Consider the following 23,062-nt stretch of genomic DNA (forward strand, 5'->3'; position numbering starts at 1 on the left):
AACTGAAATCCGTTTTTCAGTTTTCTGTTGAAACTGTTAAAAACTGTTTTCACGTTAATCAATTAAAGCTTTACTTAATCGATTAACTGACATATTTTCAGTTAAGATGTTAATTGGTAAACTACCTATATGTTATGCTTATCAACTATACATGTTTTACCTTTATGTTATGCCTAAAATGTACAAATAACATGTATGATTAATGCATGAACATATAATAAACTAGATGACATGTCTCATGTAAATATAATAAACTAGATGGCATGTCTCGTGTAAATAAACTGAAATCCGTTTTTCAGTTTTCTGTTGAAACTGTTAAAAATTGTTTTCACGTTAATCGATTAAAACTTTACTTAATCGATTAAGTGACATATTTTCAGTTAAGATGTTAATTGGTAAACTACCTATATGTTATGCTTATCAACTATACATGTTTTACCTTTATGTTATGCCTAAAATGTACAAATAACATATATGATTAATGCATGAACATATAATAAACTATATGGCATGTCTCATGTAAATGATATGGTAGTTTTTAGATGTTGTGAGATTTGCATCTAGGTTTACCTAACCTAGACTCAATAACTAAGAGACATCTAAGACTCTAGTCTAGACATGAAGTTCTTGAATCTTTGACATGTTGATTTGTTGAGTTGTCTTTAAGCTTTCACTAAGTCATTTGTCTTCAAGCTTTCACTAAGTCCTTTGTCTTCAAGCTTTCACTAAGTCCTTTGTCTTTATCAAAACATAGGCAAGCTTTAGTGCTCTCTTCACACATTGCACTTTCAAAACTAACAAATGACAAACATAACTACAAATAAGTTAAAAATACTTGTTTTCGCTGAAAAACGATATCAATTTGGTTGTTTTATAAAATAAAATAAAAATTTTGATTAACTCGGTCGGTTCAACCACCCGAGTCATTAGTTTTGGCTTAAACTGACTGAGTCAACCCGATTTAATACTAAACCAGTTAGATGAGAAGCGCATATCGATAAAATGTTTGGTTCACGGTTAAACCAATCAGACCAGCAGGTGCGAGCCGAGTTTTATAACACATCCATGTACTTAGTTTTTCAAAAATATATACAATATATAAGTCTACAACTTATCATTTTTCATTTCACTTTTATATCATGTTTCTATTAATCACATGAGGATAATCAAATTACTTTTTGAGGTAAAATATAGTGTTAGTCCTTAAAATTCAAAGACAATGATATATGTGGAATTAACTACATTCCATCATAAGCCGAACATGTCTTAATTATATTTAATTATAAATCCAAGTTATTGGTTGCAAGCTAGATTTCAAAATATTCCTTAGTGCATAACTTGAAAAAGAAAATATCTTTTCATAAGAGAATATATATTATATCCGCTAACTCCTAAAATTATAATAATGTAATTTATATTTTATAGTTTTTAAAAATATTTTTGTAAAAATAATTAATCATAATGTAGGTGATCATTCTCATAATTATAGGAGATAATTTATTCTGAATTTGAATTCTCAGTTGTCTAACTGAATAGCCACAACACCAAGTGATAACACTTCTTCTTCTTCTGCTTCTTTGTAGTACCAACTAACATATCTAAATCAAATCACCACCTCAAATTTATTAAATTTAAATTCATACTAGAACTCACCCTCTATCTCAACCCAAAACGATGTCGTTCGAGGAGGAATCTTTCGAACACACCCTCCTTGTGGTGCGCGAAGTCTCCGTCTACAAGATCCCGCCGCGCACAACCTCCGGCGGTTACAAGTGCGCCGAATGGCTTCAATCCGATAAGATCTGGTCTGGTCGGATCCGCGTCGTGTCGCGAAACGACCGCTGCGAGATCCGGTTAGAAGATCCCAACTCCGGTGACCTCTTCGCTGCCTGCTTCGTCTACCCTGGCCAGCGTGACGTCGCCGTCGAACCGGTTCTAGATTCCTCGCGATACTTCGTTCTCAAGATTGAAGACGGTCAAGGGAAACACGCTTTTGTTGGATTAGGGTTCGCGGAGCGGAACGAAGCGTTTGATTTCAATGTTGCGCTTTCGGATCATGATAAGTATGTGCGTAGGGAGCATGAGAAGGAGTCTGGTGGTGGTGATGTTGCGGGCGAGGAATCACAGATCGATATTCATCCTGCGGTTAATCACAGACTGAAGGTGTGAATCTGAATTGAAAATTTTGTAGTTTGAATTGTTTTGATTATTGTTGTGGTTGTGTAATTAGAAATGAAGTAGGTTGTGCTGTTAGATATGATAATTCACGTGCCTTGTTAGTGATGCATAATTCAGGGTGGAATTGATTTTTTGTGTGTTTTGAATTATTTGATTAGTGTCGAGGTTGCCTAATTGAAACAGTAACTAAGTGACTTTGGTGTTAGTGGTTTGTGGTAATTTTATGAAAACAGGTGTTTGTTTTGGCTAAATCTCGGTTTTTATGTTAATTTTTGTGATTTGATAATAATGCCTGATTCAGCTTTGTGGTTAAGTGAATAACTCAGATGCTTATGTAGAATGAGTGTTTGTGTTATGATGGTTAAGTAGATTTTTCTGTTGTTACGGTGAATTGCAGGTACTGTTTTGTGAACGAGTGCTACAATCCTCTATTATTGTGTTATGATGAATTGCTGAAGGATTGTTTTTGCTTTGGTCAGATATGGTTTTTAGAGCAGTTTATAGATGTGTCGAGCTTGCGTAGTTGAAGCATAGTTTGATAAATTCATTATATGTTACTATGTTGAATCGGTAGTTGTTGACTTGTTTCCTCAAATCCAGATTTATACATATCTGCTTGTTGAGATTAAGCAAATGAAGCATGTTTTAGTGCTATGGTTAAGTGGATCATTGGCATGCTTATGTAGGATGCTTATGCTCTCTGGTAACTATATTATCATGGTGAATTGCTGAATAACCATTTCTTTTGGCCAAATCTGATTTTAGATCAGGCTCTCGATGTGTTTCTGTTTCACAAACACGGTTTTTTGTGGGTTTTTTTATTTCTCTCAACTACCCCCTCCCTTCTTTCGTTTAAAATTTTTTGGAGGAATTTACTTTTTCCTCTCGTACGTTTTATTCTTGAGCTCTTCCTTTTGATCTCTGCATATGAGATTAAGATTTATGGCTTTTTAGATTTTCTTATTTATTTGACACGAGCTTCTTTGTCTTTTGGCCTAAAGGAAGGGGAAACCATCAGGATTAATGTGAAGCACAAAATATCTAGTGGAACTGGCATGCTTTCAGCTGCTGGGCTAACAGGTGGGCATGCTGGAACACCAAAGCCAAAAATCTTAAGCCTTGCTCCTCCACCGAGTGGGGCAGGGAAAATCAGATCTCCTCTTCCACCCCCTCCAAATGATCCTGTTGCTGCTCGGATTGCTTCTACATCACGTAGTACTGGTCTTAAAGGGACAAATGACAGTGTGAAACATTCTACTGACTCCTTATCAGATTTTTCTCAACTACAGGTATGCTGGTGCTGCTCATTATTTGGCTGTTCCCTTATTACATAATTAAAACAAGTGTGGTGGGTTTTGTTTATCGACTTTTAATAGAATAAACTGCCTAACACAAGATTTGGTTTTTAATATAATATAATGACACAGTTTAATCCATGTAGCAGGCATCATCTTTGGGAAAATGCTTCAGTTGTTGTACTTGTAGTTATAGATCTTACTATCAATCTATGAGACTATGACGATAATGATTTGAAAAACAAAGAATTTTCTCAGAGATTCATATTCATTTTTTATTTTATAGAGTAGAGCAACTCGATTTAATTAATTTCTCTGCATAGATTAAAGTCCCAGACATGGTCCAGATTAAATCATTTGTAACACTAACATACGTTTTTCTTGTTTGTATTTACAGAAGAATCTGCCGTCAACAGCCACTTCAGGTTCGAACACAGCTTCAGGATGGGCAGCCTTCTGAGTATAAATATGAGCATTTTAACTATGCGGCTTTTGTTATTCTCTGATTTTTTTGGTTCCTTATTTTGAAAAAAGAAACAGTTGAAGATACTGTGAAGTTAGCAGAAGATACCATGTACTTGGAAATATTTATGGTTTTCTTTTGTTTGTATCAACAGGTTCCTATATGTCTATATAAAAGAATTACTCCTCAACCCTAAAAAAATCCCACTCATTCTTGACAGAGGTGTACTTTTGAATGTGTTAAAGGGAGTGTTCCTAATTAGCATATATAAAAACTGATGCCCAATTACTTGTCACGGGTACTGTAATTAGCATTTTTTGTGTTAGTATTTTAATCGATTGGGTTTGATTGCAACGCTTGGAATTTGACATAATATTTCCTTAACACTAGAAAGAAAGGAGAAAGATTCCTACTTTATCTCGTTTGGTAAAGAAGAGAAATAGAAGAGATAGAGAAAAAATTAATGGGTCTCACTAAAAATATTTTCTTCTTTTCTTTTCAACTTTTAGAAGTGGTGAGACCTGAGAAATGGCATAACTTACCAAGTTTGTAAGTTTGCTGGTACACTCATTTGTCATCAGAGTGTTATATTAAGATTCTGTTGAAACTGTTAAAAACTGTTTTCACGTTAATCAATTAAAGCTTTACTTAATCGATTAACTGACATATTTTCAGTTAAGATGTTAATTGGTAAACTACCTATATGTTATGCTTATCAACTATACATGTTTTACCTTTATGTTATGCCTAAAATGTACAAATAACATGTATGATTAATGCATGAACATATAATAAACTAGATGACATGTCTCATGTAAATATAATAAACTAGATGGCATGTCTCGTGTAAATAAACTGAAATCCGTTTTTCAGTTTTCTGTTGAAACTGTTAAAAATTGTTTTCACGTTAATCGATTAAAACTTTACTTAATCGATTAAGTGACATATTTTCAGTTAAGATGTTAATTGGTAAACTACCTATATGTTATGCTTATCAACTATACATGTTTTACCTTTATGTTATGCCTAAAATGTACAAATAACATATATGATTAATGCATGAACATATAATAAACTATATGGCATGTCTCATGTAAATGATATGGTAGTTTTTAGATGTTGTGAGATTTGCATCTAGGTTTACCTAACCTAGACTCAATAACTAAGAGACATCTAAGACTCTAGTCTAGACATGAAGTTCTTGAATCTTTGACATGTTGATTTGTTGAGTTGTCTTTAAGCTTTCACTAAGTCATTTGTCTTCAAGCTTTCACTAAGTCCTTTGTCTTCAAGCTTTCACTAAGTCCTTTGTCTTCAAGCTTTCACTAAGTCCTTTGTCTTCAAGCTTTCACTAAGTCCTTTGTCTTCAAGCTTTCACTAAGTCCTTTGTCTTCAAGCTTTCACTAAGTCCTTTGTCTTTATCAAAACATAGGCAAGCTTTAGTGCTCTCTTCACACATTGCACTTTCAAAACTAACAAATGACAAACATAACTACAAATAAGTTAAAAATACTTGTTTTCGCTGAAAAACGATATCAATTTGGTTGTTTTATAAAATAAAATAAAAATTTTGATTAACTCGGTCGGTTCAACCACCCGAGTCATTAGTTTTGGCTTAAACTGACTGAGTCAACCCGATTTAATACTAAACCAGTTAGATGAGAAGCGCATATCGATAAAATGTTTGGTTCACGGTTAAACCAATCAGACCAGCAGGTGCGAGCCGAGTTTTATAACACATCCATGTACTTAGTTTTTCAAAAATATATACAATATATAAGTCTACAACTTATCATTTTTCATTTCACTTTTATATCATGTTTCTATTAATCACATGAGGATAATCAAATTACTTTTTGAGGTAAAATATAGTGTTAGTCCTTAAAATTCAAAGACAATGATATATGTGGAATTAACTACATTCCATCATAAGCCGAACATGTCTTAATTATATTTAATTATAAATCCAAGTTATTGGTTGCAAGCTAGATTTCAAAATATTCCTTAGTGCATAACTTGAAAAAGAAAATATCTTTTCATAAGAGAATATATATTATATCCGCTAACTCCTAAAATTATAATAATGTAATTTATATTTTATAGTTTTTAAAAATATTTTTGTAAAAATAATTAATCATAATGTAGGTGATCATTCTCATAATTATAGGAGATAATTTATTCTGAATTTGAATTCTCAGTTGTCTAACTGAATAGCCACAACACCAAGTGATAACACTTCTTCTTCTTCTGCTTCTTTGTAGTACCAACTAACATATCTAAATCAAATCACCACCTCAAATTTATTAAATTTAAATTCATACTAGAACTCACCCTCTATCTCAACCCAAAACGATGTCGTTCGAGGAGGAATCTTTCGAACACACCCTCCTTGTGGTGCGCGAAGTCTCCGTCTACAAGATCCCGCCGCGCACAACCTCCGGCGGTTACAAGTGCGCCGAATGGCTTCAATCCGATAAGATCTGGTCTGGTCGGATCCGCGTCGTGTCGCGAAACGACCGCTGCGAGATCCGGTTAGAAGATCCCAACTCCGGTGACCTCTTCGCTGCCTGCTTCGTCTACCCTGGCCAGCGTGACGTCGCCGTCGAACCGGTTCTAGATTCCTCGCGATACTTCGTTCTCAAGATTGAAGACGGTCAAGGGAAACACGCTTTTGTTGGATTAGGGTTCGCGGAGCGGAACGAAGCGTTTGATTTCAATGTTGCGCTTTCGGATCATGATAAGTATGTGCGTAGGGAGCATGAGAAGGAGTCTGGTGGTGGTGATGTTGCGGGCGAGGAATCACAGATCGATATTCATCCTGCGGTTAATCACAGACTGAAGGTGTGAATCTGAATTGAAAATTTTGTAGTTTGAATTGTTTTGATTATTGTTGTGGTTGTGTAATTAGAAATGAAGTAGGTTGTGCTGTTAGATATGATAATTCACGTGCCTTGTTAGTGATGCATAATTCAGGGTGGAATTGATTTTTTGTGTGTTTTGAATTATTTGATTAGTGTCGAGGTTGCCTAATTGAAACAGTAACTAAGTGACTTTGGTGTTAGTGGTTTGTGGTAATTTTATGAAAACAGGTGTTTGTTTTGGCTAAATCTCGGTTTTTATGTTAATTTTTGTGATTTGATAATAATGCCTGATTCAGCTTTGTGGTTAAGTGAATAACTCAGATGCTTATGTAGAATGAGTGTTTGTGTTATGATGGTTAAGTAGATTTTTCTGTTGTTACGGTGAATTGCAGGTACTGTTTTGTGAACGAGTGCTACAATCCTCTATTATTGTGTTATGATGAATTGCTGAAGGATTGTTTTTGCTTTGGTCAGATATGGTTTTTAGAGCAGTTTATAGATGTGTCGAGCTTGCGTAGTTGAAGCATAGTTTGATAAATTCATTATATGTTACTATGTTGAATCGGTAGTTGTTGACTTGTTTCCTCAAATCCAGATTTATACATATCTGCTTGTTGAGATTAAGCAAATGAAGCATGTTTTAGTGCTATGGTTAAGTGGATCATTGGCATGCTTATGTAGGATGCTTATGCTCTCTGGTAACTATATTATCATGGTGAATTGCTGAATAACCATTTCTTTTGGCCAAATCTGATTTTAGATCAGGCTCTCGATGTGTTTCTGTTTCACAAACACGGTTTTTTGTGGGTTTTTTTATTTCTCTCAACTACCCCCTCCCTTCTTTCGTTTAAAATTTTTTGGAGGAATTTACTTTTTCCTCTCGTACGTTTTATTCTTGAGCTCTTCCTTTTGATCTCTGCATATGAGATTAAGATTTATGGCTTTTTAGATTTTCTTATTTATTTGACACGAGCTTCTTTGTCTTTTGGCCTAAAGGAAGGGGAAACCATCAGGATTAATGTGAAGCACAAAATATCTAGTGGAACTGGCATGCTTTCAGCTGCTGGGCTAACAGGTGGGCATGCTGGAACACCAAAGCCAAAAATCTTAAGCCTTGCTCCTCCACCGAGTGGGGCAGGGAAAATCAGATCTCCTCTTCCACCCCCTCCAAATGATCCTGTTGCTGCTCGGATTGCTTCTACATCACGTAGTACTGGTCTTAAAGGGACAAATGACAGTGTGAAACATTCTACTGACTCCTTATCAGATTTTTCTCAACTACAGGTATGCTGGTGCTGCTCATTATTTGGCTGTTCCCTTATTACATAATTAAAACAAGTGTGGTGGGTTTTGTTTATCGACTTTTAATAGAATAAACTGCCTAACACAAGATTTGGTTTTTAATATAATATAATGACACAGTTTAATCCATGTAGCAGGCATCATCTTTGGGAAAATGCTTCAGTTGTTGTACTTGTAGTTATAGATCTTACTATCAATCTATGAGACTATGACGATAATGATTTGAAAAACAAAGAATTTTCTCAGAGATTCATATTCATTTTTTATTTTATAGAGTAGAGCAACTCGATTTAATTAATTTCTCTGCATAGATTAAAGTCCCAGACATGGTCCAGATTAAATCATTTGTAACACTAACATACGTTTTTCTTGTTTGTATTTACAGAAGAATCTGCCGTCAACAGCCACTTCAGGTTCGAACACAGCTTCAGGATGGGCAGCCTTCTGAGTATAAATATGAGCATTTTAACTATGCGGCTTTTGTTATTCTCTGATTTTTTTGGTTCCTTATTTTGAAAAAAGAAACAGTTGAAGATACTGTGAAGTTAGCAGAAGATACCATGTACTTGGAAATATTTATGGTTTTCTTTTGTTTGTATCAACAGGTTCCTATATGTCTATATAAAAGAATTACTCCTCAACCCTAAAAAAATCCCACTCATTCTTGACAGAGGTGTACTTTTGAATGTGTTAAAGGGAGTGTTCCTAATTAGCATATATAAAAACTGATGCCCAATTACTTGTCACGGGTACTGTAATTAGCATTTTTTGTGTTAGTATTTTAATCGATTGGGTTTGATTGCAACGCTTGGAATTTGACATAATATTTCCTTAACACTAGAAAGAAAGGAGAAAGATTCCTACTTTATCTCGTTTGGTAAAGAAGAGAAATAGAAGAGATAGAGAAAAAATTAATGGGTCTCACTAAAAATATTTTCTTCTTTTCTTTTCAACTTTTAGAAGTGGTGAGACCTGAGAAATGGCATAACTTACCAAGTTTGTAAGTTTGCTGGTACACTCATTTGTCATCAGAGTGTTATATTAAGATTTATATACGTAGATAAAATTACTTTTTTTTTAATAGTTATAGACGTTTGATATATATACTATATATATGTATAAATATATAAATGGGAAAATATGGTGTAACTACTAATATAATATAATTATCACTTTCTATTTTGCCCTTAACCCTTTTTAATTTCTACAAAAAATATATAATTATATATAATCACCATCAACATATTAACCACTCCTCATCTTAATTTGATAATTAAAATAAAGACAAATAAATATAATATAAACTGTACCAAATAAAAATTACAATATAAATCATATTTAATACAAAAATATATGATTCACAAAAAAAATATAAACTTAAATCTTTGAAATCAGAAAGTAAAAATGTGGGCTGAAAGACATAAAGTGTCTGTCGCCAATCGTCACACTAGTAGCAATAATGTAAAAACTTTTTTCACTATCGGTGCATACTTTCTCTCGTCATTAACGCTTATACGTTTCTATACACCTTCCAACTAGACCTGTCAAAATGGGCCGGCCCGATTGGGCCTGACCGTTAAAGCCCGGAATTTCATAAGGTTTGGGTACCATATTAAATACTTTTTAGTAGATTCGGACTTTTTAGTTTGGACCGACCGGACTATTTTAAAACCGAGTTTGGGCCGAGCTAGCTCGACAAGTTCGGGCTACCCTTTTATTATTCTTAACATGCTATTTTGTTTAGCATATTAAAGTGAGGTAAGTTCTTTTAATTATTTTATAAGTTTTAGCCTTGTCCAACACAACAAGTATTTGTTGTATAATACCTTCCATCTTCAATAAGTATCTCATTGTATAATGTTCAAAGTCTTTTACACATTACCTCACTGGGAGGACACCTTCCTTTCATGCAAGAAATGATAAGATTAAGGAACCAAATTATATAAGAACTCAACCAAGACAGCTTCACTCCCTGCACCTTTCGAATGTTAATGGTTATCTTAAAAGTAGACCATAGTTTCATGGGAAGGAGGAAACACTTGTGGTTCATAATGCAGTAATAAAAATATTTGTAGTTTATTATGCGTGTATTTTTGTAGTTTATTATATTTATAGTTTATTGTGTTACTCAAACCTAATACATTAAATCTATGGTTTTGATTGAATTGTGTATAACAAGTGTGTTAAAAAAAAGTATACATTATTATCTTTAAAAAATATTAAAGTTTAAATAATTATTTTTAATATTATGCGGGCCGGGCCGCCATAACCCGCAACTCGCTTAGACCGGGTTTGGGCTGCAATTCGTTATCTATAAATTGACCCGAGCTTTTTAGCCCGATCCGGTTTAGCCCGAACTCTATGCGAGCTAACCCGAACCCGTCCGGGTAGCCTATTTTGACAGGTCTACTTCAAACTATATATTCTATATGAGATGACATCTTCTATCCCAAAAAATGTGTCACTTCATATGTTAGTAGTTGTGATTTCAGGAAAATATTTAATTATTAAATTATTAACTTAAATATATTTTTCAACCAATTATAAATGGGTGGCACGAGGTACACTTTTTGGGACAAAAGATGATCCCAATTCTATATATAGTATTGAGTATAAAAAAATAAAATTAACAAATTTAAATTGAGGGTATACATATATAACTTTGAGTGACTACACATTATATATATACTTGATTTAGGGCAATTCATACATATACATGATAAAAAGTTAGAATTATTAAAAAGATATAAATAATTAACACTTAAGTTTATTAATAATTAATAATAATATATAATAAATTAAAAAATATTTCAATAATTAATTATATTTTATTTTCTATTTGCTTTAGAGACACTTTTATCATTTTATATATAATATCATATCTCTTTTACCAATTTATATAATTTCACTTTCTCTTTTATCTTATTTTTCTATTTTACCATACTATCAAATTTTACTCTCTTTCTTATGTTTTTTATTCTTTGACTCTTTTTCTCCTCTCCCACCCAAAGAAGAAAGCACAAATGTCATGAATTCTTACATTGGTTGTTTAGTTTTACATTAGAAAGTTATTTTTGGGATATATTCTTTTTTTGGGAACACTTTGGTCCCCTTGGTGTATGTAGAATTATCACTTAACTAAAGTAGTGATTACCCTTAACCTACCCACATTATTTAGAGTGTCCAGGTGGGTACTCATGTGAAATCTTCAAGGTGATCTGTTTTCCTGAGCGATCATTCTTACTTGAATTTTATAATTAGAATATATTTGTTGTATTCAATGTACTTTATATTATAATTTTCATGTGTTTATGATAATGTTTAGTTTAAGGTGAGAAATATGGTTAATTAATGTGTTGATGGTGGTTAATTAGGATTATATGGTTTTTTGTAAAAATTAAATAATGTGAAGGGCAAAATAGGAAATGAAAATTACACCATGTTTTGCCTTTATATATAGTATAGATATAGAAGTATATATAACACATGAGAAAAGAGAAAATAATCTTACTTTACCATATAGAGGTTAATAATATTAATTTAGGATTATATAAGTTAAAGTTATGCCTTAAAATTATAATTGAAAAAAATAATTTGGTTCGAAAAAACTAAAAATGTAATTCCTGAAATACACATTCCATAATATTATATAAAAAAATGAAGTGCTACTTTCTAATTGCTATTTTTTTATAAATATTTGCAACCTGAAACCGGAGCACGATCACGGTTTGGGTAATAATAAAAAAAAGTAAAAAATATACACATTAATGCAAGAGTTTTTTACACAACAATCTACTATTAATTTCTATTTACCATTGACTCTTAAATTAATACAAATATGGTTGATGTAATGTACTGTTTATAAATTTGTATGCATAGCTCCCACTGAAATTTCTTTGGCTACCAAAATAGAAAAAGAATCATGTCGCAAAACCAAAGCATTCTGCAATTTTTTTGAAATAGTGCGTTAGGAACGCGACCCAAGTATTTTCCATAGAGGGGTAAAAAGACGAAAACTTTGAATTTGAATGTACCAAAACAGTAAATTTTCCAAACAAAATCATCTATTCCTGCCTTCAATTGCGCGACACATTGCTTTCTCGATTTGAATCTCTCACACATACCTTCATATTAATATCTCCAATCATTTCCAGAATCGGAAAGGTGATTCCTTTTCCCCACCCATCATTTTTTTAATTGCTTTCTATCTGTTTCCCAATTGGGTTTGCTTTAACTCCTTCGATTAGATTAAATTTGTTGTCTTTAGTGGAAATGCTAATCATTGTAGGGATTCAATATTAGAAATGTTCAAATATTTGTACTTTTCAATTAAAAAAGAGGGTGAGCCTAGCCATAATGATTGTTTGTCTAGGGTATGTATACCCTCCTCAGACTCCACTATGTGAGAAACTCGTGCATAAGACCATCTTTTTAGTACTTTTCAATAAAAAACAAAATTGTATGTTTGGGGTGCATTTGATATGTGAAGGGTGACAAGCATCACCAATGAAAGTGACCACTTTTTATAAAAAAAAAAAGTAATGTTTTGTTCTTATTTTAATGTTGAGATTGATGGTTATAGGTTTCTAACAAGTAGCATCACAAGTTGGAATTGAGGAGGTTCAGTTGGGTTGGGTTGAGTAGATGATTGGCTGTGGTAGATTGTGGAGGAAGGTTTTTATGATGAGTTCTGGAGCTACTGAGTTGAATACTTTCTATCCTATTCGACCTGAATGCCACAACGATGTTCCACCCACTCGTTTTAAGCCAAGGGTGCGTTTTTCTCCTCATATTGTGCTTTGTTCTCTTTAAGATTCAATTGTAATGCACTGGCAAAAGTTTTTTAATTTTGTTTTACATTGTCGAATCATCTAGAATGTTTGACGCTTATAAGAACGATCTTAAAATTGGCAGGCACAAGGAGTGATTTATGTTTTATTGGTAGTGCAAAGAATTTTTACTGATAATGTATCAAAGTTAAACTATTTTTTACTAAATTTGTTGGGATAAATGCTTAGCTAATTCCATGCGCCGAACTAAAAAATCCACACTTCATGTTGTCTGTTAATTATATTTGACCGACCACACATGCCCACACCAGTTCAGTTAATGCTAAATAGAATGGATGTACTTGTATGTACCCCTATTGAATGTGATAAGCAACTTATTAATACCTGTAGGCTTGTACAAGATTGAAAGTTTATGCTTATGTCTTTGTCCATGCTGCTTTTCAGCTTTATTATTACACAGACTTGTGAGTTGGTGGCTTTATTTTTCTCTCTCTTTTTTTATGGTTGATTAGAAAGAGTATTATGGTTTAGATGCTGCACTTTCTGTTTGCACAGGCTGGGAAAACTTTAAGTGCAAGAAGATGGCATGCATCATTCTCCGCAGATGGTCGCTTGAATATTGCAAAAGTGCTTAGACGAATCCAGCGGGGGGTAATCTTTACTTTTTACCTTATGCTATTTACATGACTGAGTCTGTCAATAATGAGTAATAACAACCTTTCTTTTGGCTTCTGGTTTCTCTCTGTGCCGTGCGTGTGTGTCCTCGTGCCTGTATGTTTAGGGGTTTGTCAGCATTGAGGATCAGTGTGCAGCTACATTGTTCTATGTGAAAGAGGCATTATGTGATGGTGATTCATGACAGAAATAACAATAGATATGCTGTGTATTTATCTAGTAATGTACATTGAAAAACTTATAATCATGACCATAATACCACAATATTATTCAAGTTTTTTTATTGTTTCTGACTTATGCTTATTACTGTTTTTTATTTCTATAAATCATGTAGGGAGTCCATCCTTCAATCAAAGGGGTAGTATGGGAGTTCTTGCTAGGTTGCTATGATCCTAACAGTACATTTGATGAACGGAATGAGCTCATGCAACGTCGGAGGTACATTTTCATTTAAATGTATTTCTGTTGAATTAGAAAATCTTATTAAGAGGTTTTTGCTCCACACATTTCTGTGGTTCTCTGAATCCGGGTACCTTTTATTAGGATTGCAATTGTTATGGGTTCTAAGAAGATTGATGTTGTTGTTGTAGTATTTTTTCCCATCTTGTATAACCTGAGAATAAGGGCCAAGTTTTCACTTTTCTTAGTACTTAAATTGGTGGAAGGAAAACATATCAAATAAGACTATATGTCTTCAACTATTATCTGTCGATGCCACTATCCTCCACTTGCCACTTCCAATATTACTTTACTGCTGTTGTTACTTCCCACATGCATTTCTGTGACTGTGACAGAACTGATGTATAATCACTGGCCAAATATTCATATTGTATTATTCTAATCCAAATTGTGAGATTAAAATTGTTACCTTTTGTGTGACCATGGTTTCTATTAATTATGTGCTTGGTGCCACATAATCTATGCACATAAAGATTAGTTGTCTTTTTTACTTAATCTCTCTGTAGTTTTTAGACTATATTATCACGAGAGTGGGTTGCCTCCCATGTTTCTTCCTGTAGTCTTGTGTTGGTTTTCTTGAAAGTCTACTAGTGTTTCCCTTTTTCAAGGCAAAAATGCTAAGTCTTCCTTTTCTTTCTTTTTCTTTTTTAATTCATTGAAATGTAACAATAAAATAAAATAAAACAAAATCTTTTGTAAATTTGTGACTCAGGGGGCAGTATGATATGTGGAAAGCTGAATGTCAAAAGATGGTTCCAGCCATTGGTAGTGGAAAATTTATTACAACACCTCTTATCGGTGATGATGGCAAGCCAACAGATCCTTCTTTGATAAGCGCCCCGACTTCAGATACGAAAGTTTTGCAGTGGATGCAAGTATTACATCAGATTGGTATGCATATGCATATTCAGATATTGGATACATCGTTCTGATTGATTTTAGTTTTGTTTTACAATTTTTTCTTCTTGGGCCTCTCACTAAAGGGAAAACTACCTGTGAAGTGTTGACTTTGACATGGACATCGGACAATGCCCAAAATATAGGACACAACACTATATATAATGTTCAAAAAATTAAATATGAGCAATATGACAAAATCTGAATTGAAAGTCAATATTTATACATTGTCCTACGATAATGAGCCTCACAAAAGAATGCTAAAAGGCTTCAGTTAATGGTGTACGCATTTTGTTTTTGTAGAATATTTGAAAACAAAAGATGAAGTTTATCTTTCTATACCTAAGACATTTCTCCCCCTTCTTGGTCACAATGATTGAAAATATAGCCTCTAGCTCCAGTTCATAATGTGACAAGTTAGTAATTTCAACAATCCTCAGTCCCCAAGCATGTGTGACTGATTGTATATCTAAGCCTAAAGCAACCTTTAAGCTGATTTGAGCTAATTAAAATAAGCAATATTATCAATTTGCAAATGTTTTTTGACCGAATATAATAAGACGATTTTTTTCTTGCAAGGAGAGAATTTTAGAAATTAACAATATTTTTGGAGGGATTTGGCTAACAATAAGACAATATTTTTGGAGAATGTTCGACAATAAGAATATTGATTGAATATGTAATGGCAATGGCACCATCATAAGTGTGATTAATGAAGAATGTCTTGTTAGTAGTTGTGAAGGTGATGGCATCTGTTCCATGATGATCACAAAACAAGGGCATTATTTAATAGCTACATAAGTTCATGTGGTTTATTAGTAATTAATTTGTTTTAATAAGCATCCATAATTGCAATTGATCACTTTGCATTGTAGGCCTTGATGTAGTTCGAACAGATCGAGCACTTGAGTTCTATGAGAGTGAAGCTAATCAAGCAAAGCTTTGGGATGTTCTAGCAGTTTTTGCTTGGTTGAACAACGATATTGGTTACGTGCAAGGTGAATTACTATATCCTTTCAATTTTTAGGTGTTTAACTAAAAGATCTTCAAGAAGTTGAGACATTCTGAAGGGATTATTCGCTTTGCAGGAATGAATGATATTTGCTCACCTTTGATTATTCTTATTGAGAATGAAGCTGATTGCTTTTGGTGCTTTGAGCGTGCAATGCGAAGGCTGGTATGCTATATAATGCAACTATGGATTTTTCTAAAAGTGCTAGTTTTAGATGTTTCTTGTGTGTGTAATTGATCTTTAGAAACTACAAACTAGTGCCTCAAGGAATTGGCGACTTTGAAAAGACTTGTCTGAAGTTTTGCTAGGAAACTTGCTTAGTAGTGCATTAAATCATTATTTCTTACCGAGCTTTAATTTTGCTACATTTTTCATGTTAATATTTATATGATGTTATTCTCACATCTTATCTTACATATTCTACTTGTGGAGACTGGAGACTAGAAGAGGCATAGGTCGGAGACCGTCGGAGTTCTCCAGTTATTTCCCCATGTTGTGCAGATATATATTTGCCACACTAGCAGAAATACAGTTGCACAAAAGAATTGTTAAACTAAATCATGGAATAGACTCTAGATTTGGGATTGGAAGTGATTCCTCAAAGAAAAGTAGCACCTTATTTCTTGTTTAACTTAGACACATGGTCTTTTAAGTGCAGAGAATCAATGAATATAAGTGCAGCTGAAGGAATAAGTACTTCTCATTCACTTTGATGACATCTGGGCTTATTCTAGCTGTTGCTGTTTTTGTTTTCATTTTAAGAGTAAAAAATGTTTGATCTCAATCACATAATTTTTATGGCGTGTTTACATTCCTGCCTCTGTTTCCATAACAGAGAGAGAATTTCAGATGCAGTGCAAGTTCAATGGGAGTGCAATCTCAGTTGAGTACACTCTCACAGATAATGAAAACAGTTGATCCTAAGCTTCACCAACATCTTGGTATGTAAAACACACATTAAAGAAAAAACTTCTGTATCGACGTGGAAGCCTCGTGCACTGGGCCGCCTTTCGTATCGATGTGGCAGAAAGCAATCCTTAAACTTCATTTCTTTTTTATTTCGCAGAGGATTTAGACGGTGGAGAGTATCTCTTTGCATTTCGCATGCTGATGGTTCTTTTCCGAAGAGAATTTTCTTTTGCAGATACTTTGTATCTTTGGGAGGTAAGGATGGATATCTATTTTCTCAAGAAATGAACTCTTTTAAAAGTTAAGGAGTTATTTTTTCTGGTTCCTTGACATTTCTTTATGAGATAGAGTTTCACTTTCAACTCAATTTTGGCTTCAAATTAATAGCTCATTTTAAGACATAATATAGATTGTGTCCAGTTGATGTGGGGCATGGAATACAACCCAAATATCTTCTCAAAATACGAGGACCCGGATCGTACTAAAGGAAAAGAGTCTTTGTCTGCAATAAATGATAAAATGTTGAAGCAGTACGGAAAATTCGAGAGAACAAATGTGAAGACTGGCCATACAGAGGAAAGTTGTTCACTTGCTATTTTTCTTGTTGCAAGTGTTCTCGAGATCAAGAATAGACGAATTTTAAACGAAGCCAAGGGTGTCGACGACGTTGTCCAGGTCTCTCTATCTTTCTTTCCGCCCCCTATTGGTTCAAGATATGTTCTTGCGTTTGTGTCCTTTCTACATGGATCTCAAATTAAACTCTCTCTGCAGATCTTAGGCGACATAACATCAAATCTTGATGCTAAAAAAGCATGTACCGAAGCATTGAAAATTCAGAAAAAGTACCTGAGCAAGGTAGTTTTCATTCTTTATCTTCTGCTACTACAGCATTTCTTTTCTTTCTATTTTCACCCCAATCATGTAAATTTTGGTGTTTGTCTTATTGTGTTGCTTCCATAATTTTTTGGGCTATTTGTTCATGCAGGCTAAGAAGGCATAATAGTCACAAACAATATTAAATTTTCCTCAGCTTTTTGATGGCAACTCATTCTTTTCTTTCATTCATTTTTCCCTCTTGGTGTTTAAGCAGTCCCCTAATGTTGTATATTGTTTGATCATTTGAAAATCAAATAGTAATCTACTTCGAATATTCTTCAATATGGATTCAATGAATCTTAGACCTATTTGGAAGGATCACTGTAAAAAATTACACTTTATTAATTGTATTCATGATTTGTGTAGTGTAGAATTAAATTCATGTATTTTATTCCATCATTTTTACCTTTATTTCTCTCCATTTTTCACATCCAATGATCATTGTCTTGCGAAGCATAAGGGCACAGGGTTTATTCCTATTTGGAAGGGTTTATTGATGATTAATCATGTTTGGGGTTATCAAGTAGAAATTAGAGTTTATAAACCACGATAAAAGAAACTGGATGCAAGAATAGTCATAGTCAATGAATATTTTATTAGTTAGCCATACAAACTTAAAGGTATAAATTCTATTTTCCTACCATAGTATAAAAATTATTGAAATTGGAAATGTCCATTTCATTGAGAATGGTGAAACAGATGGAGTGAACATCAAATTTCTTCTAGCGTACAAGTTCCTATTGCAAGTACTTCTACTTTACATTTGGTGTTTCTCATGTTATTGAACCACATAACAATCAGGAAGAACAAAAAAACAACCAATAAATATTATGTGGTATATATATGAGAGTTGAAAACAACATATGAATTGATAATTATATAGTTTCATTTCTACATGCCATTAGTTATGATAATTCTGATAAGTGATTAGATATCATGAAAAATGAGCTTAAATAAATAGAATAAAATAACGTGTGAGATCTTGTAGAATTGTCAAAGTGTATAAGAAAGTTGACTATAAATTAGACATTAAGACTAAGAATGATTATCATAGCAATATTGAACGTTACAAAGGCCTACTTGCTACCAAAAGTTTTACACAAAGAAATGACATTGCTGTAAGAAAACATTTTCACGAGTTTCCAAGAAATATTCTCTCAAAATTATTATGACACTGATTGTTCATTATGATTTAGGATTGCATCAAATGGATATAAAAATTGTCTTTCTAAATGAGAATTTAGAGTAAAATGTTTATATGGATCAACCATAGGTTTTCAATTATAGGGAAAAACATATAATGTGTAAACCTAACAAATGAACTTAAGTAAGCTTGTTGACAAGGATATCCTAAGTTCAATAATGTTATTGTGTGTTTTGAATTTAAGGAAAACATAATTGATCATTGCATAAATCTAAAAGTCGGTGGTAGCAAATTCATTGCTTGTAACTAGCTATCTTTTTCTCTAACAAATTTGAAATGAAAGATATTAGTGAGACAAACTAAGTGGTTGATGTAGAAATATTTTGAGATAGATCACAATGATTGCTAGGCTTTTGTGAAAGAAAGAAAGTATTCTCTAATAAATTTGAAATGAAGGATATCAGTGAGACGAACTAAGTAGTTGATATAGAAATATTTTGAGATAGATCAGAATGATTGTTAGACTTATATTTAGTGTTATTAAGTGATTGAAGTAGATATCGATAAATGTACGTATATGGTGGCATAGCAGTTTAATCTGTAATTCATTAATTCAACCACAAATTAATAAAGTTAGATATAATATATATTATATAAACATTAATGTTGAAAATTTAATAAAGAAGACAATAATTACTTTTATTTACACCATTTGTTAAAATAAAATGTGCGACTTCATGGTAGACCATATTTTAGAAGTATGAAAAAAGATAGTAGTTTGCGTACTTGATCCCCAATAACAACATTTTGGTAAAAAAAATTGCCTCTTTCATTAAAAAATTAATTTTAAATGAAAATTGGTTGATATAACCGATACGGTTCAATTGAAAACCAATCAGTATGACCAGTTTGGATTGATTTTGGCCAGTTTTGACTAGCAATTAGATGATCGATATAATTGTTGTACCATACCGGTATGAAGATCACTTCACTGATTTACTGGTTGCACCAATAGGTGACGTTCGATTTTCACAATACTACTTATCTCATATGATACACTTTAATAGTCTTAGAGGAATTTATAATGGATAAATGTTCAACATCTCCTATTATAATTCAAAAAGAAATGAATTTAATCTTGAGTTTGATCTATAAAATTAACTTTGTAGTACATGGAAGGGACTCTCTCAATTAAATGATGTAGAACCTCATGTTAGTTTAATAAAATAAACAAATGTTAAAATATGGTTGGTTGGTTTGAAAGGAAAAATCAAATTTATTATGGTTAATACTAACATGATACAAGTTACTATCGGAAAGGTTGCCTCATTTCATAAAATAACTTATTCCTGCCTATAAAGGGTTTCTTATAGCCCCCAGTAACTAAACCTTAATGATTCAAGTCAATCTCAGATATTTTCAACTCCAAAATTGATCATGGATCAAGGTAAGTCTTTATAGTAAACTATGTTATATGTGAGAATCATTCAGTCCAATGTCATTATTACGTATTATAGTTTCATTCTCTCATATCCCTTTCTAAGAGTATTGTGTATGTGTTAATATTTGTATGTTTATTCGTAACTCATTAGTATAAATTATTCTTCCTTATCATCTTTTATGTTGTATTTTACTCTTGTGACGAGATAAGACGTTACTATTTTATTTCACATTTCTTATTATGTAGAGTCTTCTAGAAATGACGATCTTGAGATTGTATCTCAAACAAACTATTGGAAACTAAAATAAAGAAGATATACTAATTAGTAATTATATATCAGCAATCGAGAGATAATACAAGGCTATAGGAAGAAAAATGATTAATCATGGAAGAGAATAAGCCGGATAAGGAAAGTGTCTAGTTCCATGTATTAACTGTACATCACTCTTAACTAATAGCATAAAATTAAACCAATTTCTCAAGATATCTCACTAACTCCTCTTTGATAATGTTCATTTTCTTCTAAGGGCCTTTGGTTGTTCTTAGACTTGGATACAAATCCTGATGGAGACTCGGGCTCCATGGATTGGCCTTTTGATCTCAATTTTGATGATTCGCTGCCACATGAACTATCTTTTGATTTCTTTCTGTGAGACTTCTTGGGAATGTCTGATAAGTTCCTTGCCGGTGAGCCATCCCCTTGGACTGTTTCCATTTGTATAATTTGTTCGGTTGAGTTGGATTCGTCAGAAGAATCCTTTAGTTTAGATGTCTTCCTTGATTGTCTTGGTTTATTTGATCTTTCCCTAATGGGAGAATCTGTCGTGTTGTTGGATGACCTTTTAGGTCCTTTTGGCAACTCGGGTAAGCCCCTAGAGTTCACTTGCCTTGAACTTCTCCTTGAATCTATTTATAAATATTTGTAACCATAAAAACTCAATAATTGTCACTATTATTTTAATTTTAGCTTCCTTTCAAAATCTATCAATTGAAAAATAAAATATATTTTTAATAGTCAATTAATATCATAAATACTCAAATTTGTTTATGGAAAAATATTTTTCTAATGTATGTCAATGTCATCTTATTCAGTAAAGATAAGTTGGCATCTGAGAATTGGTAAAATCACATTTATATTTTTCAATGTATATAAATTTTATAAATTCATCAATTCTCAAATCTAAACTTAATTTTTTGAGTAAATTAAATTGTATCATTAAACACATATTAGAAAACCCCAAAAATAAAATTGTGCCCCCAATTTTAGTTCACAAAAGAAGAAAATCTCAATTTTCATAAAAGTTATAAATTAGGACAAATTTGTGATTTACTTTTTTATCATTAACATTCGTTGGGTTTTGAAAGTGAACATCAAGTCGGATGAAATAAATCTAAAATTGAATGTGTACCTTCTGAGACCCATTTTACCGAATTATCTTGTCCTATATTTTGACTCTCTCCATTTAGATTTAGAGGTGCTGATGCAAATTGTGGAGAAGATTTAAATTCGTTCATCTGAACAAACAAATATGACAAAGCCTCAAAAGACTTTCTTTTTGTGAAGGTAAATTTGTACAAGATTAATCTCAAATTTTATTTTAAGCAAATAATTATTCTTATATACAAAAATCAATAATAATTAACCAATAGTAAAATTAAGAAATTAGAGGATTACCCAGCTGGGAGTATTTACAGAGGGACCATCCCACCCTATATGAGCCACATGCTTTACATCTGTGGGAAGTCCAATCTGTATTTCTTCTTCTTTTTCATTATCTGCCAAATGTATGAGTGATATGTTTTCTTTTATTGACAAAATAATCATGTTTTCTTTCGTTAAATGTATAGTACACATTTATGAGAATACAATGAATAAAGGAAATTAATAAATGCTAACAAATAACATTATAAATTAGAAATATAATAATTGCATGAAGAAGTTTACTTACCAAATATTTGAGATATGTATCTAAGGCCTCTAAGAAGGCCTTTGACCTTACTACTGGACATGTTCAACCAATCTGATGTATTGAAATTCTCTTTGCACAATTTATAAAGATACACTTAGATTTTAGTAAAACCTGGAAGATGAAAATCCTGCATTGAATTTGAGACACAAAAGAGAAAAAGGAAAAAGTAACTTTTTGTGTTGAATTTTCACCTATTAAAGTTCTCCCTGAAAGGCTAACATTGAAGAATATATTTGTATCTTTGAATTGAACAAATATAGCAAGCAAAACCCATCAACAGGGTCATTGATTTTTTTGTGTTTTTTGTCAGGACATGCAAATATTCTACTACTATTGTTTTTGTTATTTGAAGAAAAATAATGGATCATAAACTAGAGGTAGTTTTTGACCAATGTGTTATGAAGGTGGCAATGATGAGAAAAGTGATGAATGTAACAAACAAGTTTCTGTTTAAAGCATATCCATCTTTAATTTTGTTGACTCTATGTTAATTTGTTTGCTTTTTGATTCTCCAAGTCAAATCAAAACCAGAAGTTGGTCGAAATTTTAGGTGTGACAACGATAACTAATTGAAACAATTTTGAAGGTGCTAGATAAATTTAGTAAGTCTTTTTTAACAGGTCATTTTTACAATGAATGGTTTCACATGAATGGACGATATAGGTACATCAATGTTGTTGATTCCTAATTTCTTGGAAGGAAAATAACTGGAATGTTATTATTCCATTGTTTAATATTGTTTCTCAATTGTCATCACATCACATATATAGAAAGTGTATGTATACAAACA

General features: G+C 32.6%; 4 protein-coding genes across 7 annotated transcripts; 3 read left to right on the plus strand and 1 right to left on the minus strand.

Annotated features, from left to right (window-relative positions):
- On the plus strand, window positions 1,532-4,128 carry LOC109361261 (uncharacterized protein At1g03900-like). The gene is made up of 4 exons (XM_019606658.1): window positions 1,532-2,163; window positions 3,180-3,467; window positions 3,871-3,933; window positions 4,091-4,128. Exons 1-3 carry the CDS (start codon window positions 1,675-1,677, stop codon window positions 3,931-3,933), a joined length of 840 nt encoding a protein of 279 aa, XP_019462203.1. The 5' UTR covers window positions 1,532-1,674; the 3' UTR covers window positions 4,091-4,128.
- On the plus strand, window positions 6,146-8,742 carry LOC109361259 (uncharacterized protein At1g03900-like). The gene is made up of 4 exons (XM_019606656.1): window positions 6,146-6,777; window positions 7,794-8,081; window positions 8,485-8,547; window positions 8,705-8,742. Exons 1-3 carry the CDS (start codon window positions 6,289-6,291, stop codon window positions 8,545-8,547), a joined length of 840 nt encoding a protein of 279 aa, XP_019462201.1. The 5' UTR covers window positions 6,146-6,288; the 3' UTR covers window positions 8,705-8,742.
- On the plus strand, window positions 12,007-18,074 carry LOC109359144 (TBC1 domain family member 15-like). 3 transcript variants are annotated; one of them, XM_019603693.1, is made up of 12 exons: window positions 12,007-12,263; window positions 12,666-12,872; window positions 13,445-13,540; window positions 13,899-14,002; window positions 14,736-14,914; window positions 15,796-15,918; window positions 16,009-16,097; window positions 16,768-16,873; window positions 16,999-17,096; window positions 17,262-17,516; window positions 17,613-17,696; window positions 17,827-18,074. In XM_019603693.1, exons 2-12 carry the CDS (start codon window positions 12,744-12,746, stop codon window positions 17,839-17,841), a joined length of 1,278 nt encoding a protein of 425 aa, XP_019459238.1. In that variant the 5' UTR covers window positions 12,007-12,263; window positions 12,666-12,743; the 3' UTR covers window positions 17,842-18,074. The 3 variants fall into 3 exon arrangements, with proteins under 3 accessions (XP_019459238.1, XP_019459239.1, XP_019459240.1); XM_019603694.1 differs by having other exon boundaries at window positions 12,682-12,872; XM_019603695.1 differs by having other exon boundaries at window positions 12,697-12,872.
- On the minus strand, window positions 20,687-22,757 carry LOC109360129 (CRIB domain-containing protein RIC7-like). Of its 2 annotated transcripts, XM_019604859.1 has the most exons (5): window positions 22,464-22,756; window positions 22,252-22,383; window positions 21,978-22,078; window positions 21,712-21,817; window positions 20,687-21,208 (listed from the first exon to the last, which is right to left on the minus strand). In XM_019604859.1, exons 2-5 carry the CDS (start codon window positions 22,310-22,312, stop codon window positions 20,781-20,783), a joined length of 696 nt encoding a protein of 231 aa, XP_019460404.1. In that variant the 5' UTR covers window positions 22,313-22,383; window positions 22,464-22,756; the 3' UTR covers window positions 20,687-20,780. The 2 variants fall into 2 exon arrangements, with proteins under 2 accessions (XP_019460404.1, XP_019460405.1); XM_019604860.1 differs by having other exon boundaries at window positions 22,252-22,757.

This window comes from Lupinus angustifolius, chromosome LG11 (genome assembly GCF_001865875.1).
Source record: "Lupinus angustifolius cultivar Tanjil chromosome LG11, LupAngTanjil_v1.0, whole genome shotgun sequence".
Classification (NCBI taxonomy): Eukaryota; Viridiplantae; Streptophyta; class Magnoliopsida; order Fabales; family Fabaceae; genus Lupinus; species Lupinus angustifolius.

Excerpts from the sequence above, each read along its gene's own strand:
- LOC109361259 (XM_019606656.1), top strand. The coding sequence starts at position 6,289 with ATGTCGTTCGAGGAGGAATCTTTCGAACACACCCTCCTTGTGGTGCGC. Across the intron at positions 6,778-7,793 it reads CGGTTAATCACAGACTGAAG|GAAGGGGAAACCATCAGGAT; the intron begins GTGTGAATCTGA and ends TTTGGCCTAAAG. Across the intron at positions 8,082-8,484 it reads CAGATTTTTCTCAACTACAG|AAGAATCTGCCGTCAACAGC; the intron begins GTATGCTGGTGC and ends TTGTATTTACAG.
- LOC109360129 (XM_019604860.1), bottom strand. The coding sequence starts at position 22,312 with ATGTCCAGTAGTAAGGTCAAAGGCCTTCTTAGAGGCCTTAGATACATA. Across the intron at positions 22,079-22,251 it reads ATACATATCTCAAATATTTG|ATAATGAAAAAGAAGAAGAA; the intron begins GTAAGTAAACTT and ends TACATTTGGCAG. Across the intron at positions 21,209-21,711 it reads GGTAAAATGGGTCTCAGAAG|ATTCAAGGAGAAGTTCAAGG; the intron begins GTACACATTCAA and ends ATTTATAAATAG.
- LOC109361261 (XM_019606658.1), top strand. The coding sequence starts at position 1,675 with ATGTCGTTCGAGGAGGAATCTTTCGAACACACCCTCCTTGTGGTGCGC. Across the intron at positions 2,164-3,179 it reads CGGTTAATCACAGACTGAAG|GAAGGGGAAACCATCAGGAT; the intron begins GTGTGAATCTGA and ends TTTGGCCTAAAG. Across the intron at positions 3,468-3,870 it reads CAGATTTTTCTCAACTACAG|AAGAATCTGCCGTCAACAGC; the intron begins GTATGCTGGTGC and ends TTGTATTTACAG.
- LOC109359144 (XM_019603693.1), top strand. The coding sequence starts at position 12,744 with ATGATTGGCTGTGGTAGATTGTGGAGGAAGGTTTTTATGATGAGTTCT. Across the intron at positions 12,873-13,444 it reads CCACTCGTTTTAAGCCAAGG|GCTGGGAAAACTTTAAGTGC; the intron begins GTGCGTTTTTCT and ends CTGTTTGCACAG. Across the intron at positions 15,919-16,008 it reads CGATATTGGTTACGTGCAAG|GAATGAATGATATTTGCTCA; the intron begins GTGAATTACTAT and ends TTCGCTTTGCAG.